The sequence below is a fragment of the Myxine glutinosa genome, chromosome 4 (genome assembly GCF_964187855.1).
Source record: "Myxine glutinosa chromosome 4, kmMyxGlut1.1, whole genome shotgun sequence".
Taxonomy (NCBI): Eukaryota; Metazoa; Chordata; class Myxini; order Myxiniformes; family Myxinidae; genus Myxine; species Myxine glutinosa.
The window spans coordinates 182,875,274-182,891,433 of NC_136264.1; the positions used below are offsets into that span (position 1 = coordinate 182,875,274).

General features: G+C 45.7%; 1 protein-coding gene across 5 annotated transcripts in view; it reads right to left on the bottom strand.

Moving 5' to 3' along the window:
- The window catches only part of LOC137425542 (sodium- and chloride-dependent taurine transporter), a 340,062-nt gene extending 336,067 nt beyond the window's left edge, over positions 1–3,995 (bottom strand). For all 5 annotated transcript variants that reach the window (XM_078776784.1, XM_068114081.2, XM_078776782.1 and 2 more), the window contains exon 1: positions 3,714–3,995. In XM_078776784.1, coding sequence (XP_078632910.1) covers positions 3,714–3,870 — 157 coding nt within the window. In that variant the 5' untranslated portion in view covers positions 3,871–3,995. The remainder of the gene's footprint in view (positions 1–3,713) is intronic.
- Between the last annotated feature and the right edge of the window lie 12,165 nt (positions 3,996–16,160).

Consider the following 16,160-nt stretch of genomic DNA (forward strand, 5'->3'; position numbering starts at 1 on the left):
ACTCGGTTTCACTCCCACACTTTATAACACACCCACTCGCCGACGCACACTTTTTCCTCACACGCGTGCCATTTCCACTCACACGGGACCCTTCACCAACGCCCGGATGCTTCCTCGATCCCAAGCGCGCGACAATTCTTTTGTCGCCAAACATCCTCTTACAAAATCTCCCCGCACAATACACAACAGCACGACTCACCTGGGGGATCCTTTCCTCCACGCGAACCTGCAAACTTCCATTCGGGTTAAGCACAGCATCGTGATGTGAGCAGGGACTTTGTACATAATCCATTTCTCCCTGCAATTCCCGGGCTACCTCCGTCATCTCTTCAATTTTAATTCCCAGCACTGCTTTTTCTTTATTAACCTCGGCAACCGCTGGCTTTAATAAAACACCCTCCTCTACCTCAGCGGTCGCCGGCTTTTCCAAACCCCGTGTCGCGATTTCTACCCCCGTCATTGTACCCGTGCTTTCCTCCGCTTCGCTCAACCAGCGCTTTTCGACCCGCGTTACCTCGTCGTGCACCCCTGGGACCCTTTCGCCCACCATGCGATCCATGGTCTCCCCACATTTTTGCATGCGGTCACCCATTTTGTTCTCCACCCCCGTTAACCCATTCTTTACCTCTTTTATCCCGTTGTCTAACCCCTCAAAATTTTTGTCTAACTTCTCACCGGTACCCCTCGCTTCGTCCCTCATTACCCCCATTTGGCTTCCCATTACCCCCAATTGCTCACTCCGTGCCCTCGCTTCGTCCCTCATTGACATTGCCCTCCTCATTCTGTTTTCCATTTCTTCGCTATTCTTGTCCATAAGGGCCTTCATCTATCTATAATTCCAGTAATCTCTGTGTGTATGTATGTATGTATGTCTGTGACCGCTGTTTCTCGACAACCACGGGTCCGATATACTTTAAACTTGCCAGGTATATTGCTGGGGACCCGAGGATGTGCCTTTTCAAGGTTTCATATTAATCGGACAAGTAGTTACCGAGCTATGTCCAAAAAACGATTCAACCAATCAGAGAGCAGCGAGCTATCACGTGTGCCGAACGTGCCGAACAGACTCTGCCTCGGACGGCACATTTGAGAGCGTATTCATTTATTTCACGTTGGCAAACTATGTTGGCGTTCAACTATGTTTTAAAACTAATTAAAACTAATTTGCGATTCTTTCGCTTTCCTGCGCGTTTGTGCACGCTATGGCGATTTCTTTACCAAACTCCGCAAGCCGTTCGCTTTGGACCAAACCATTTCATGTAAATAGAGGGGGGGGGATTGTCACCGTACTCGCAAGCCGTTCGCTTTGGACCAAACCATTTCATGTAAATAGAGGGGGGGGATTGTCACCGTACTCGCAAGCCGTTCGCTTTGGACCAAACCATTTCATGTAAATAGAGGGGGGGGGGGGATATAATTTTAGATATAGATATAGTACGGGCATGCCCTAGTTTGTATAAAAAAAAGGTTCAAATCCACCAACGGCGCTGCTACGGTCGCGGCAAAATTTGGTGCCGCTACACCCACGTGCGTGAGGACGCCACTTTGCGCGTCTGATACTTCCGCAACCACATTGCTATTTTTCTCCTCCTCCCTATCCTCCACATACATTTCCCCGAGGTCCTGGGTCGATTCCACCCTGTCTATCTCTCCCACCGACATCCGATCGCCTTGATTGTCCATGGCGCGATCTCAAAATTCGGGTTTTATATTTTCGTAAAACAAAATCAAATTTCGCCGTTATAATTTCGAGCGCGTGAAACGCGCTCCGGATCGAATTCTACTTCCCAACACCAATTGTTACCCTAATGGTACAATTGGTGTTCCAAAATTTGGGCCTAACAAATTTAGTCCCAGGTCCGAATCCAACTCCTCGACACCAAATGTTACGGACGATTTGTACAATTTGGTGTCCAAAATTTGGTCCAGGGTTCCAAATCCCCACTCCTGACTACCAAATGTTACAGACGCGGCTTTTAGATGTTATATTGACCGAGCGGTGGTGTATTTAACCGCGTCCGAACAGTTACTCCCCGATTAAAACCCGATTCCACCCGACGTTGACCAGATCGCCCCACAGATATTCAATCGGGAAATCTCTAAAGCGACCGAAAGAAAATAAAAAAGAAGAAGAAGAAGAATACGGAGGAAGAACAGATTTTATTATACACACACAAGCAATGGATGGAAGAAGCAGTAACACAGCGAATCGTTAACTTACACTACTCATTTTTACTTAGCCCCAAGACAACGAGTAGGACAGGACGTTCACACTTACACAGGGGATATTGCAGGCAGGTAGGGCTTGAGATGGATTGCTTGAGAGGGAGGCAAGGTCGGGAGGCCGCAGCTCACAATTCCTCGCGGTTTTGGCGGGAAACCCTCTGTCGTGTATCCACTGCGGTAGACGTCACGCGCTGGTTCGGCACACCTGCTCCTCTTCTTGGGGTGGGGCCGTCTCCCTCCTTTCAGCGCGCCTCTCCAAAGCTGGTTTCCTTGCCGAGTACCTCTCCTCTTTGGCTTGGAGCGTTTCGCATCTCACGCTCCTCTTGGCCCGCCTCTTTTCTCCTCTCCCAGGGTCATCTGGTAAAGCAGTCCCTTACAGTCGCTTTTATCACCTCGGGCGAAATCAAGCCGCCGGCTCCGAGGGCACGCCTACCGGGTCGCTCACCGCGGTGTTGATTGGCTGTTAGAGCTGGTTCACTCCTTCCCTCTTATGACGAGGTGGAGACACGCCTTTCTTCCCCAACCCTACCTCGTGGCCAATGGTGGTTTGAAGAAAACCGCCCAAAATGCAGAAGGCAATTGGAAGGGAGGTTTTGGGGAAATTGGAAGGGCCTACGCTTATTTTGTTTGATACAATGCAAAGTCAATCTAGTGGGAAACACATATTTAGCCTACATGGAATAAGGAAATACACTATTTAAAAGATATATCGTGACCTGCGTGTAAGTTTCATGGAATTAACTAGGACGACGGCTGCGACCATTATTTACATTACGAGGACGTTACCATACTTTTGTAACGTTCACATTGTAACGTTTCCACATTCGTTACACTTCCTCCAAAACCGTTACACTTCTCAAATTCGTTACACACTTCTCAAAATCGTTACAATATATATATATATATATATATATATATATATATATATATATATATATATATATATATATATATATATATATATATATATATATATATATATATATATATATACAAAGTTTGGTGAAAATCCCATCACTTGTTCACAAGTTAGCTTGGTAACAGAAGTTTTACCTCACGGGACCTCTGCCCCTTCACCTCTTGACTCCATAATCTAATCAGTTCATCTTTACGGACAGCCGGACAGACAACCCGAAAACAATGCCTCCGTCGGTGAAGGCAAAAAAAACCATGTGCATGCAAGTGGAGACAGGATGGGGCAGAGGAAGCACAATTACCTTTGAGTTGCCCATCCTGGATTTTATTTTCCACCTGACAAGGAACTCATTCGTGCTTCCAAGACATCGTTGTTTTCCCGACTTGCATTAGTTGGCATTCGCATTTCCTCATCCCTTCTTTTTCGAAATTTTTTAATTTACCATTGATCCAGCACCCTCTTCCCTACATAATGAAAATATCGTGTCTTCAAACTTGATTAAATGCTACAACAGACAAGAATATCAAGATGAGACTTCGTAACAATTCAAATGAAATATACAGCTCCTTACCTCCTCCGTTTTTGTAGCAGAGATATGGGAAGCGCCATACATTTCCAAGACCGACTAAACTTCCAATCATAGTAAAGATAAAGTCAAGCTTGTTGCTCCATTGTTCTCCTTTCGTTTCTTCTTTCACCACCTGGACCAAGTGATTCTCATTGCTCATGTTGAGATTTTTGTTTTCAAACCTGCCTGCCTTACCTTGTTTCCTTCATAAGACACCTTTTGACCGTTTATTACTCATGTGTAACTTTTTTTTCAAGTGGTCTGTGCTTGCACATTTCTGGATGCAATAAGAGTTAGACTTTGGCACTTGCTGTGTAAATTGGGGTTCCTCCTTTTAACGACAACATTTTGCAATCATACGTGCAATTAGTTTATGATATCTTTTTCTTCTTCTTTTATACATGCCCTTCGGTGTTCCAATGCCATCACAGCATAGTGCTATCACTCAATGGTAAAGAATCGCTTATAAAATTCTCGGATCCAGATCCAGATGCGAATCTTCACCAAAATATAATCATTTCGTCTTTGTCACATCATAATATGCAACCTCTCCACCAAATTTCGTCTGAATCCGTCTACAACCTTTTGAGATATCCTGTTCACAGACAGACAGAGAGGGGGTGAAAACATAACCTCCATCCACCTTCGGTGGCAAAGGTAATAACAAAGGGTACAGCAGGAGAAAGGGAAAATGCCAATAGCAGGGCAGAGCGTGACGGATTCCAATGATCTTGAAAGCCTTGGTTTCTACATCTCTCTATCAGATGACATGGACCAACTTTTAATCACTCATCCCAGCTCCCTCTCTTGTGTGGTGACTTCAATTCTAACCAAACGAATTGGCTGGGTGTTGGTACCTCTCTCATCAGCCATGGCACTATTGCGAAGGATTTCTGTGAATCCATACAACTGACTCAATCCATGAATTTTCCCACCCGGATCTCTCCCAATCGCAATTCTTCCCTTCAGGATTTGGTGATGACCAATTTCCCCGCCAATGCATCTTGCTCTACCATCTGCCCCAATTGGCTCATCTGATCATGTGCTTGTTATGGTCAATATCTCTCTGGCCATTCTCAGAGAACAGCCTCAGTGCTGGCGAGTCTGGCAGTTCGACTCAGGCAAACTGGCAGGGACTGCAAGCAGCCATCACTCTTTCAGACTCGGCTCCTATATCTACCGCCATGATATTCATTCAGCCTTGGAATTCTTCCACCGAAACCAGCTCTCTCTTATGCACAGATTAATCCCATCTTGTCTTCATTTATCTCACCCATCCTTCTGCTCTTGGTACTCTGAATCCTGTGGTGAGCCAGTTGCTTTAAAACAACAGGAATTCTCCTGTTGGAATGCAAATCCAACTGAATTCAACCTCATTCCACAAGTCCCGCAACAAGTGTGTGGAAAACCTAAGGAAAGCCAGAAAATATATGTCGAATCTCAAAAATGAACTTTCAAACATGTCTCTCTCCTCCAAAACCTGGTCTTGCCTAATCAAGTCCGTCTCTGGTGCACCCTTTCCCTCTCTTCAAATGGCACCACAGCAGACTCCGCTTTTGCGAAGGCCGAGTGCCTCAATTCAGTGTTTGCTTCAAAATCTTGCATCTCTAAACCCCCTCTCTCTATACCCACCCTTCTCAGTCGGACCCAACTGCTCCTGGATTCTGTGTATTTTGTACTTGAGAAGGTGGAGGAAGTTATTTAAACCCTCGACTCTGACTCTGCTGCTGAACCAGATGGCATCAACTCACGTGTTCTAAAAACCTGCTCTGCTGCTCTTGCACTTCCTCTCTCTGCCCTTTTCACCCTGTCATTTACCACAGGCCATCTTCCATCTGCTTGGAAATCAGCCAACATCACAGCATTAGATTTTTTTAAAGTTCCATAAACTGATCCTTTCAACTACAGACCAACTAGCTTACTTCCAATCATCAACAAGGTCGTGGCATCGATCATCACAGTTGATATTATACCCTTCCTTTTCTCTGACAGCCTCATCTCAGATTCAGATCTGGTTACTTTACCTTGGACATGCTGCTTCTACTCTCCCAACAATGGATGGAGGCCTTCAATGTCAGACATAAGATCATGCCGTCTCTCTCGACATATCACAGGCTTTCGATACAGTCTGGTATCCAGCATTGCTCTCCAAACCGTCCAAATAAATAACTCAACTTTTGGATTACTGACCTCGTGCACTATCGTAGCCAATGTGTGACTCTCAATGAAACCCTTCTTCTCCTCTCCCTGTCAAGGCTGGAGTACACAAAGGCAGTGTTCTCGGCCCCCATCCTATTCTTAATCTTCATAAATGATCTCCGACTGTCTGGAAAATACACTTTATCCTCCTATGGGAGATGAAGTGAAGAATGGGTAAACATTTAACCATCTCACTGTGCAAACTGGTAGAGACCTACCCAAAAAGAAGACCTACAGCAGGCATTGCTGCAAAAGGTGCTTCCACCAAGTACCGATATAAAGGGCTGAATACTTTTGCAACCAGTGAATTTTTATTCGTACATGTTTTTTGAAGGTATTCCAGACATGTAACCTTCAACTACAAGTGTTTAGTTTGATATCTTCAGTTATGAAAAAAAAAAATTCAATTGGAAAAGTTGTGTCGACATAATTCGTAATTCATCTAAATGTGGCATTATTGGTAGAGGGTGAATACATTTGAAGGTCATTGTATATTCCTCTTTATATGGCAACTCAATTATACGGAATTCAGTGAGTACAAATAGGCCTTATCAGCCTGTTATAGAAGATTTCTATATTTGTTAGGGTTGGCGAGTTATGCAGGTAGTTAAATTGTACTTCAATGTGAATCTTGTAAAATGAAGTTCTCAAGCTGCAAAAGAACGTGTGGAGCCAACATCTGGAGTTGATTTCTGCCACCTTGTCAGATAGTCCGAGGCTTCGAGAGAGAATTATGTTGACTTAGCCAAGGGGTGGGGTTCAATACTCCATTAGTGACCTGGAACAGGCCAAGGGGTGACCTTAAAAGGGATGAATTGTCAGCTTGGGCAAAACTCTTAAGTCGCCCGGGTGCCAGAAAGTCTAGGCCCCAGATTCCAACAGTAAAAGATAAGAGGGTATGAGATCTATTTAACGGAACACTCCGAGGCTTCGAGAGAGAATTCTCCCATGGAACGACGCGTTGTGTTTTTGTCTGTAAAGTATAACTGTATTTTTGTGTAAATACTCTCCGCAAGATTTGTAATAAATCTTGATTTAAACTGAGTGAGTCTCGTGGAGTCTGCTTGAGTTTTGCTAATAAAGGTGTCTAAAAGATGCCACAACAGTTGGGGGCTCGTCCTTGTTTGCAATGCTGGAAGAGATTAACATTGGTGTGGACACGTCCAGGCGAATGTTCAAGGTATGAAAAATCGGCTTATCCATACGATCCTGCTAGTCTTAAAAGGGTCTGCAATTAACCTGGTGAGGATGAATTTGGACACAGATAGTATGGAGATTTGTAAAAGTATTCTTTATGTCAATTGTGTTTATACTTACTAGGGCATGCCCGTACGTGGGTGCCCGTTCCTTGCCAAAAAAAAAAAAAAACGCTACCCGTACGCTCTACCCCGCCCGTACGCCCGTACGCCCGTAAACAAAAAAAACAACGCTCTTCGCTTCCGCCCTTTGCTCTGACTGAATTGGGAGAAATAATGCGCATAAGAAATCGAGAAATTATTATTTTCTCCGGAAGAAATCGAATTACGAACCGTAATGGCGCACGCGCTCGGCTCGGCTCGCTCTCACATCGGCCACGCCTACGCAACAACGCGTTCTGTGATTGGCTGCCGGAAGTGCAGTCTTCACTGTCCGGAAGGTCGCAAATCGCAGTTACGATGAATCGCAAATTAGTTTTAATTAGTTTTAAAACATAGTTTAATGGCAACATAGTTTTCCAACGTGAAATAAATGAATACGCTCTCAAATGTGCCGTCCGAGGCAGAGTCTGTTCGCCACGTTCGGCACACGTGATAGCTCGCTGCTCTCTGATTGGTTGAATCGTTTTTTGGACATAGCTCGGTAACTACTTGTCCGATTAATATGAAACCTTGAAAAGGCACATCCTCGGGTCCCCAGCAATATACCTGGCAAGTTTAAAGTATATCGGACCCGTGGTTGTCGAGAAACAGTGGTCACAGACATACAGACATACAAACATACAAACATACAAACATACACACAGAGATTACTGGAATTATAGATAGATTAGAAATGTGGGCGGTGGGCAACACCACAAGGTATACCTCTTCAAGGTATGCGGAAAGCCCCGGGACATTTCAGTAAAGGTGCCATGAATTTCAGTGTTTTTTTGTGTTTTTTTGGTGTTTATTATTTTTTTTGTATGTGTTTTTCGTCCTTTTTTAAGGCCAAAGATCCACTAAAGACTTTATTCGTCTTTAGCAATGGTGCTGTGCTTTTTTTTCATGAAGATCCACTGAAATGGAGGTGTAATACTGTGTCATTATATATAAAATGGTCGACCTAAATTGTATATTTGTGTATATTATTAATTCATCAATTCAAGCTGTACGTTGGTGGAGGTGACATTCTGATGTCCTGTTTACAACTTTTCGCTCCTGGAACAGAAAAAATCGAGGTTCCCATAATAAATAATGGTAGAAATCTTTTGTCTGGCACCGGTATAAGCGGAAGCAACGAACAGGGAAGGATGGCACATCTATAGCAATTTTATGCGTTTTATGCGACAACTAGCGATTTTTTAGCGATTATTTGAGTTTTTGCGATTTTTTCTGTAAATATATACTCTAATGCGCTGTGTAAATCATTTACATACAACAGACACGCGCTGTGGATGTGCGCGGGTTTGCTAAAGTGTGCGGGGTTTTTTTTTTGACCCGCGGGCTGTTTGATTGCGCGAGTGAGCGAGCGAGTCAGGTCAGTGAGCGGACGCCGAAAGGTCCGATTGACATGTGCGTTCGTACGAACACAAAACTATTAATATCTTTGAAACGGCTGGTTCGTTTTTTTATAAAATAAATTTCCTTTTGTAGAACAGACCCATGAGTCAACAACGATATTAATCGCGATTTTGAAAGACTCGTTTTGCGTCGGTAAATGTAATTTTGCACACCAATGGCCATCGTGATGCACGGGTTATTGTGTATTCATGGCGGCACACATCGTGACGTCACTCCCTATACGCTCACACAGGAACGCAAAGTGCGTTCGCACGTACACGTACATGGTAATTACCACGAGACGGGATATTTTGTTTCACCCGAGTGCGTGCAACAGGCACTCGAGTTTTGCACGGTCGTTTGCGCTCGAGTTTTGCACTCGAGTTTTGCCTGTCCAACGTGCATGAGACGCATGGCATTGAGAGATATACGTATATTTGTTATTTTTTTTGTCTTTCCCAACTTGGAAATGGCCGAGCGGTTAAATACGCTGGGACGAAAACCATAGCAGCCTTGGTTCGAATCTCGGCGGCTGTGTTTTTATTATTTTTGGACATATCGTTCGTTTTATGCAGTTATTATATACAAATCTCTGGCAGAGTTAAACCAAAATGGAATATGAACATATTTCATGTTTGGCTAGTGTTACATGCTCCTCCCCGACACCCTGGTCACGGTGTACCTCCGAGCCCCGAGAGGAGTCACGGCAGAAAAATACGTTATCCTGTGTCAAAAATCAATGGTGAAACCACACCAATTGCAAATAAAACAAACGCCAATAATACAAACAAATATTGGATTAAAAATCACACAAGAATAACAGTACAACAATAATAGGAATCAAGAGTACAATCAATATCTACTATGATGGTACCATCAGCTAGCATGCATAAGGTAACTCACTGCGCTCCAAGTGAGTGGAAAAGAACATTCCCCAATGTCTCTAAATTCCGTCTTCGAGCTCAGAGTTGATCCCCTCCAATCAACGGAACGATGTCGAATCGAAACCAGAATCTCGTTCAGATGACAGGCACAGTCACGCCGCCCAAACCGGCACAAAGGCACACGCGGCCAAAGCGGAGAAAAGGGTCACGTGGTTAAAGCGGCACAAAGGCACACTCACGGCGACTGGGAACTCCAAAGGCGCCCTCCAGGTATGAACTTTCACTGTTCACAGTCGGCGAGCCGCAAAGTAATCGTCAAAAGCCTCGGTGCACACACACACCACAGATACGTCTGAAAGCGGTGGAAACGGTTGACGAAGCAAGGAAAGTTTGCTCGATGCATGAAGCGCGCGAGTCAAAATGGCCGACGGCTTGTCCTCGAGTCGCAACGACCCGGTGATGATTCTTCGGAATCTAACGCCAAACCTGACATGCAGGATGATCAGTCACAGCGATAGCAACTTTATCGCAGGAATTCCTTTTTCCCAGGAAATCCAAAGTACGTGACTCTTGCTCGACAATGTTCGATCCCGACCGCAAAGCAACCAGCTTCTTCCCCGATTTTGGCTCCGCCCTCTTTTTCCTCCTTTCGCTTCGTCGTCGTCCGGTTCCGGTTTCATTTAAAACCTTAACCTTTTTACCTTTTGATAACAACAAGTCAAGTGAATCCACTTGGATTCCGCCCAGGTTGGCACATGGAAATTATGATGTAGCATAATTATCATCTCGGGTCAAGATTTGAAATTATGCCATGGTTTTTGTAAAATTGCTACTAGTATTCACATTATGTACTTTCACCAAAACATACATCATCATAGAAACATACATAGAATTTGGGTCCTCTGGGTCATTTGGGTCCTCTGGGTCATTTGGGTCCTCTGGGTCATTTGGGTCCTCTGGGTCATTTGGGTCCTCTGGGTCATTTGGGTCCTCTGGGTCATTTGGGTCCTCTGGGTCATTTGGGTCATTTGGGTCCTCTGGGTCATTTGGGTCCTCTGGGTCATTTGGGTCCTCTGGGTCATTTGGGTCCTCTGGGTCCTCTGGGTCATTTGGGTCCTCTGGGTCATTTGGGTCCTCTGGGTCCTCTGGGTCCTCTGGGTCCTCTGGGTCCTCTGGCTCCTCTGGGTCATTTGGGTCCTCTGGGTCCTCTGGGTCATTTGGGTCATTTGGGTCCTCTGGGTCATTTGGGTCCTCTGGGTCATTTGGGTCCTCTGGGTCATTTGGGTCCTCTGGGTCATTTGGGTCCTCTGGGTCATTTGGGTCCTCTGGGTCATTTGGGTCCTCTGGGTCATTTGGGTCCTCTGGGTCATTTGGGTCCTCTGGGTCATTTGGGTCCTCTGGGTCATTTGGGTCCTCTGGGTCATTTGGGTCCTCTGGGTCATTTGGGTCCTCTGGGTCATTTGGGTCCTCTGGGTCATTTGGGTCCTCTGGGTCATTTGGGTCCTCTGGGTCATTTGGGTCCTCTGGGTCATTTGGGTCCTCTGGGTCATTTGGGTCCTCTGGGTCATATGGGTCCTCTGGGTCATTTTGGTCCTCTGGGTCATTTGGGTCCTCTGGGTCATTTGGGTCCTCTGGGTAATTTGGGTCCTCTGGGTCATTTGGGTCCTCTGGGTCATTTGGGTCCTCTGGGTCATTTGGGTCCTCTGGGTCATTTGGGTCATTTGGGTCCTCTGGGTCATTTGGGTCCTCTGGGTCATTTGGGTCCTCTGGGTCATTTGGGTCCTCTGGGTCATTTGGGTCCTCTGGGTCATTTGGGTCCTCTGGGTCATTTGGGTCCTCTGGGTCATTTGGGTCCTCTGGGTCATTTGGGTCCTCTGGGTCATTTGGGGCCTCTGGGTCATTTGGGTCCTCTGGGTCCTCTGGGTCATTTGGGTCCTCTGGGTCCTCTGGGTGCTCTGGGTCCTCTGGGTCCTCTGGGTCCTCTGGGTCCTCTGGGTCATTTGGGTCCTCTGGGTCATTTGGGTCCTCTGGGTCATTTGGGTCCTCTGGGTCATTTGGGTCCTCTGGGTCATTTGGGTCCTCTGGGTCATTTGGGTCCTCTGGGTCATTTGGGTCCTCTGGGTCATTTGGGTCCTCTGGGTCATTTGGGTCCTCTGGGTCATTTGGGTCCTCTGGGTCATTTGGGTCCTCTGGGTCATTTGGGTCCTCTGGGTCATTTGGGTCCTCTGGGTCATTTGGGTCCTCTGGGTCATTTGGGTCCTCTGGGTCATTTGGGTCATTTGGGTCCTCTGGGTCATTTGGGTCCTCTGGGTCATTTGGGTCCTCTGGGTCATTTGGGTCCTCTGGGTCATTTGGGTCCTCTGGGTCATTTGGGTCCTCTGGGTCATTTGGGTCCTCTGGGTCATTTGGGTCCTCTGGGTCATTTGGGTCATTTGGGTCATTTGGGTCCTCTGGTTCATTTGGGTCCTCTGGGTCATTTGGGTCCTCTGGGTCATTTGGGTCCTCTGGGTCATTTGGGTCCTCTGGGTCATTTGGGTCCTATATTCCTATCCTATAACATATATATCCTATAACCTATCCTATATATATCCTATATCATATAACATATATCCTATATATCCTATAACATAACATATAACAAATATATCCTATATTATGTACTAGCGAGCGGCCGCGTACCAGCCAAAGGGGTAGCCCATGGTTAGCCTAAATATAGATTTGATGACGTCATGTTTACACATCTGAGCGACAGAAACGGAGCTTCACTTTTGGAGAGACAGAAATTCCCAGGCAAACGCTATAACGCACCAGGTTTACAACCTGTGCGTTAATAACCGTCATTTCCCTCAAACCACAATAATAATAATACATGGAACCAGAAATGTTTCAAGTGGATGAAAACCACAACAGCGGAAGTGATTAATCCATAACACTTCCCCCCCTCAAGAAAGAAAGTTTGAACAGAGTGAAAACTTTCTTTGTAGGCAAAACTCTCCCAACAAACAAAAGTAAACTCACCCCCAAATCAGCAATTCCCGTGAGCAACACTAATCAATATTTCCCAAAAGTAAAGCAACAAAACTTCAAACAACCTACAGATATTTCCAAAGTTAACTCACTCTGGACAAAGCATCAGCAACGACATTACTCCTGCCCTTTACATACTCAATTTCCCAGTTGAACTCCTGCAAAGCCCAAACTCCATCTCATCAACCTCTGATTTTTATTTTTCATTTTTTTGAATGAAGGTTAAGGGGTTGTGATCAAAAATCCAAAGTCAAGCAAATCGATAGCACTTTTTAGGGAGGCCGAGCTGAGAGCCAGGTTTAATGGTGGTTGGGTGGTGAGGCCTGGAAGTATTCACTACATGGACGCCTTTAGGATCGTGGAGTTCACGGTTAATCCGTGTCGGAAAGTTCACTACATGGACGCCTTTAGGAACGTGGAGTTCGCGGTTAATCCGTGTAGGAAAGTTCACTACATGGATGCCTTTAAGAACGTGGAGTTCACGGTTAATCCATGTAGGAATCTTGGCTCGGCTGTTCCGCAGCATTCAGTGCTTCAACTCTTCCTAACTTTCATAATAATCATGGTTGGAATGCTTGTCGATGTAGTCACGTGAATAGCGGTCTCCTTCTCGGCCACTACCCTGATAGTCATCCCTTCGGGAGCTGCAGTAACTCTGGGAGCCTCCATCGCAATACCGACTGCGGCCACCACCAAAACTACTACTTACACCCCGGGAGCCATAGCCACCCCTGAAACTACCTCCACATTTTCCTCCTCTGTAGCCCCCTCGACGCCCATGGCCTGCCTTCTCTACGATAAGGTCCGACCATCCAAATCCTTGCCATTCAAATCCTTTTCTGCATCTTTGGCATCCTTTGTGTTTTCAAACATGACAAAGCCAAACCCTCTTGACTTTTGCGTCTCCCTGTCTTTTATCAGCCGCACTTCCAAGAGTGGTCCATATTGGCCGAAGACAGAGTCCAGAACAACTTCCCTGTTTTTGAAGTTCAGTCCACCCACAAAGAGCTTCTCAACATTGCCTCCATCCCTAACTTGTGTGTGCTGACACTTCGTTTTTGGGTACCTGACAAGACGTGCCTGTGCAAAGCGTGACGTCAGTACCTTCCTCTTCTCTTCAGAGAGCTTTCTACCCATAGCACGAGTCGCGGCACAGGATGGAAAGATACCCGGGATCTTCGGCTCTAACTGTGCAGTGTTCTTTTTCCTGCTAGGCTTTTCCACAAACATCGGGTTACCAGAAACTTGACCACCGGCCAAATCATTCCCGATAACAAAAGATATTCCCTCAACCGGTAGAGTGGCTTGTAACCCTACGGTGACCGGTCCTGACACCAAATCCGACGTCAAATGGATGACATGAAGTGGGGCTTTAACACAGCCACCAACCCCCTGTAAAAGAACACTAACACCAGTTGCCGTCTTCTCTGACAATGGCAAAATGCCCTCAAGCATCAAAGATTGATGTGCTCCTGTGTCCTTCAATACCCTAACAGGTCTCTGGTTAGTCAAGTATCCATCCAGTGGCACAAACCCCTCCGAAATAAAAGGTTTGTAACCCTCTGGAACAAGGTTGTTCTGTGATGCCGTAACTTTGGCATGGGAACCTTCACAAGGCATTGTCCTCAAAAGACGATTTCTCACATTTGCCAATGCATTCGGAGTTGTACTAATCTTACTCTGCTCCTGATTTTTCCTTTCCAGGGCATAACATTGGGACATCAAGTGTCCAGGTTTCTTGCAAAAAGCACAAGTAGGCCCGGAGGAGAAACTCGTGGTCTGCCTCGAGCCCCCCGGAAGATATGTCCGTCTTGGAACTGTAGACTTCTGATCCCTAAGAGTCGCGGTATCCAATCTGTCCTCATAGTCATCTCTAGGCCGCCCCCATGAATCTTCGTTCTCCGCACTGGATGTATCATAACTCTCCTGGCGAACTCTAGGCGGGAAGTTAGGTTTCTGGAACCCCATCCTGTGTGTCAAGGCATAGTCATCTGCCATGGTTGCTGCCTCATACAACTCTGATACCTTCTTTTCCTCCAGATGGACTTTAATGTCCGCGTGGACACACTGTTTGAATTCCTCCACCAAGATCAATTGTCGCAACAGATTGAAGTCCTTTCCAACCCCTTTCGAGTCACACCACCGATCAAACATGGTTTCCTTCATTCTGGCAAACTCCACATGGGTCTCACTCTCCCTCTTCCTGGCATGCCGGAATTTTTGCCGGTAAGCTTCAGGGACCAATTCATAGGCTTTGAGAATGGTTTTCTTCACTATCTCATAATCTGCACATTGGTTAATCGGTAAAGCCGAATCGATATCTTGAGCTTTACCCACCAGAACACTTTGCACTAACATAGTCCAGGACCCCACAGGCCATTTTAGCATTTGAGCCACTTTCTCAAAGTGTAAAAAAAACTTGGCTACCTCCTTTTCATTGAAGGGTGGAACCAGCCTCACATGCCTACTAACATCCCAAGTGTTCTGACTAGTTGTCGAACTAGCCGGCATGGATGTTACCTCTCCCCGTTCTTCCATTATCTTCAGCTCCTTGAGTTTAAGTTCCCTCTGACACTCCATGTCACGTTCCTTTAACTCCCTTTCGGCTCTTCTTTCCTCTGCTCTTTCCTTTTCTCTTCTTTCTTTGAGTTCCCTTTCAACTCTCCTTTCCTCGAGTTCTTGTTCCTGTTCTGCTCTTCTCTCCTCGAGTTCTCTTGCAGCTCTCCTTTCCTCTGCTTTTTCCTCTGCTCTTCTCTCCTCGAGTTCTCTTGCAGCTCTCCTTTCCTCTGCTTTTTCCTCTGCTCTTCTCCATATTAACTCGGACCTCCAAGTTAAAATGTCTGGCCAATATCAAGAGTTCCGATTTTTTTAATGCTTGGAACTGTGCCTCATTAGGGGACACCGCAAACTTTTCTGCGTCAAACACCATGGTGACTATCCGTTAACACCTGTTAACCCTCACAAAAAAAATTTTCAAAAATTATTTTTTTTGAAAAATTTGGGAATGTTAGAAAAATTCAAAATTTAGGAATTTTGGGAATGCTAGGGAATTCTATCCCTGACGAATGTTATCAGGGAATTTAAACCTGGACGAAGACCCAATTTCGAGCCACCGAGTCAATTGGACGAGCCCCCAATTTCTGTTGCGTGCTCCTCCCTGACCCCCTGGTCATGGTGTACCTCCGAGCCCCGAGAGGAGTCACGGCAGAAGAATGTGTTATCCTGTGTCAAAACAATGGTGAAACCACACCAATTGCAAATAATACAAACACCAATAATACAAACAAATATTGTATTAAAAATCACACAAGAATAACAGTACAACAATAATAGGAATCAAGAGTACAATCAATATCTCCTATGATGGTACCATCAGCTAGCATGCATAAGGTAACTCACTGCACTCCAAGTGAGTGGAAAAGAACATTCCCCAATGTCTCTATATTCCGTCTTCGAGCTCAGAGTTGATCCCCTCCAATCAACGGAATGATGTCGCATCGAAACCAGAATCTCGTTCAGATGACAGGCACAGTCACGCCGCCCAAACCGGCACAAAGGCGCACGCGGCCAAAGCGGAGAAAAGGGTCACGTGGTTAAAGCGG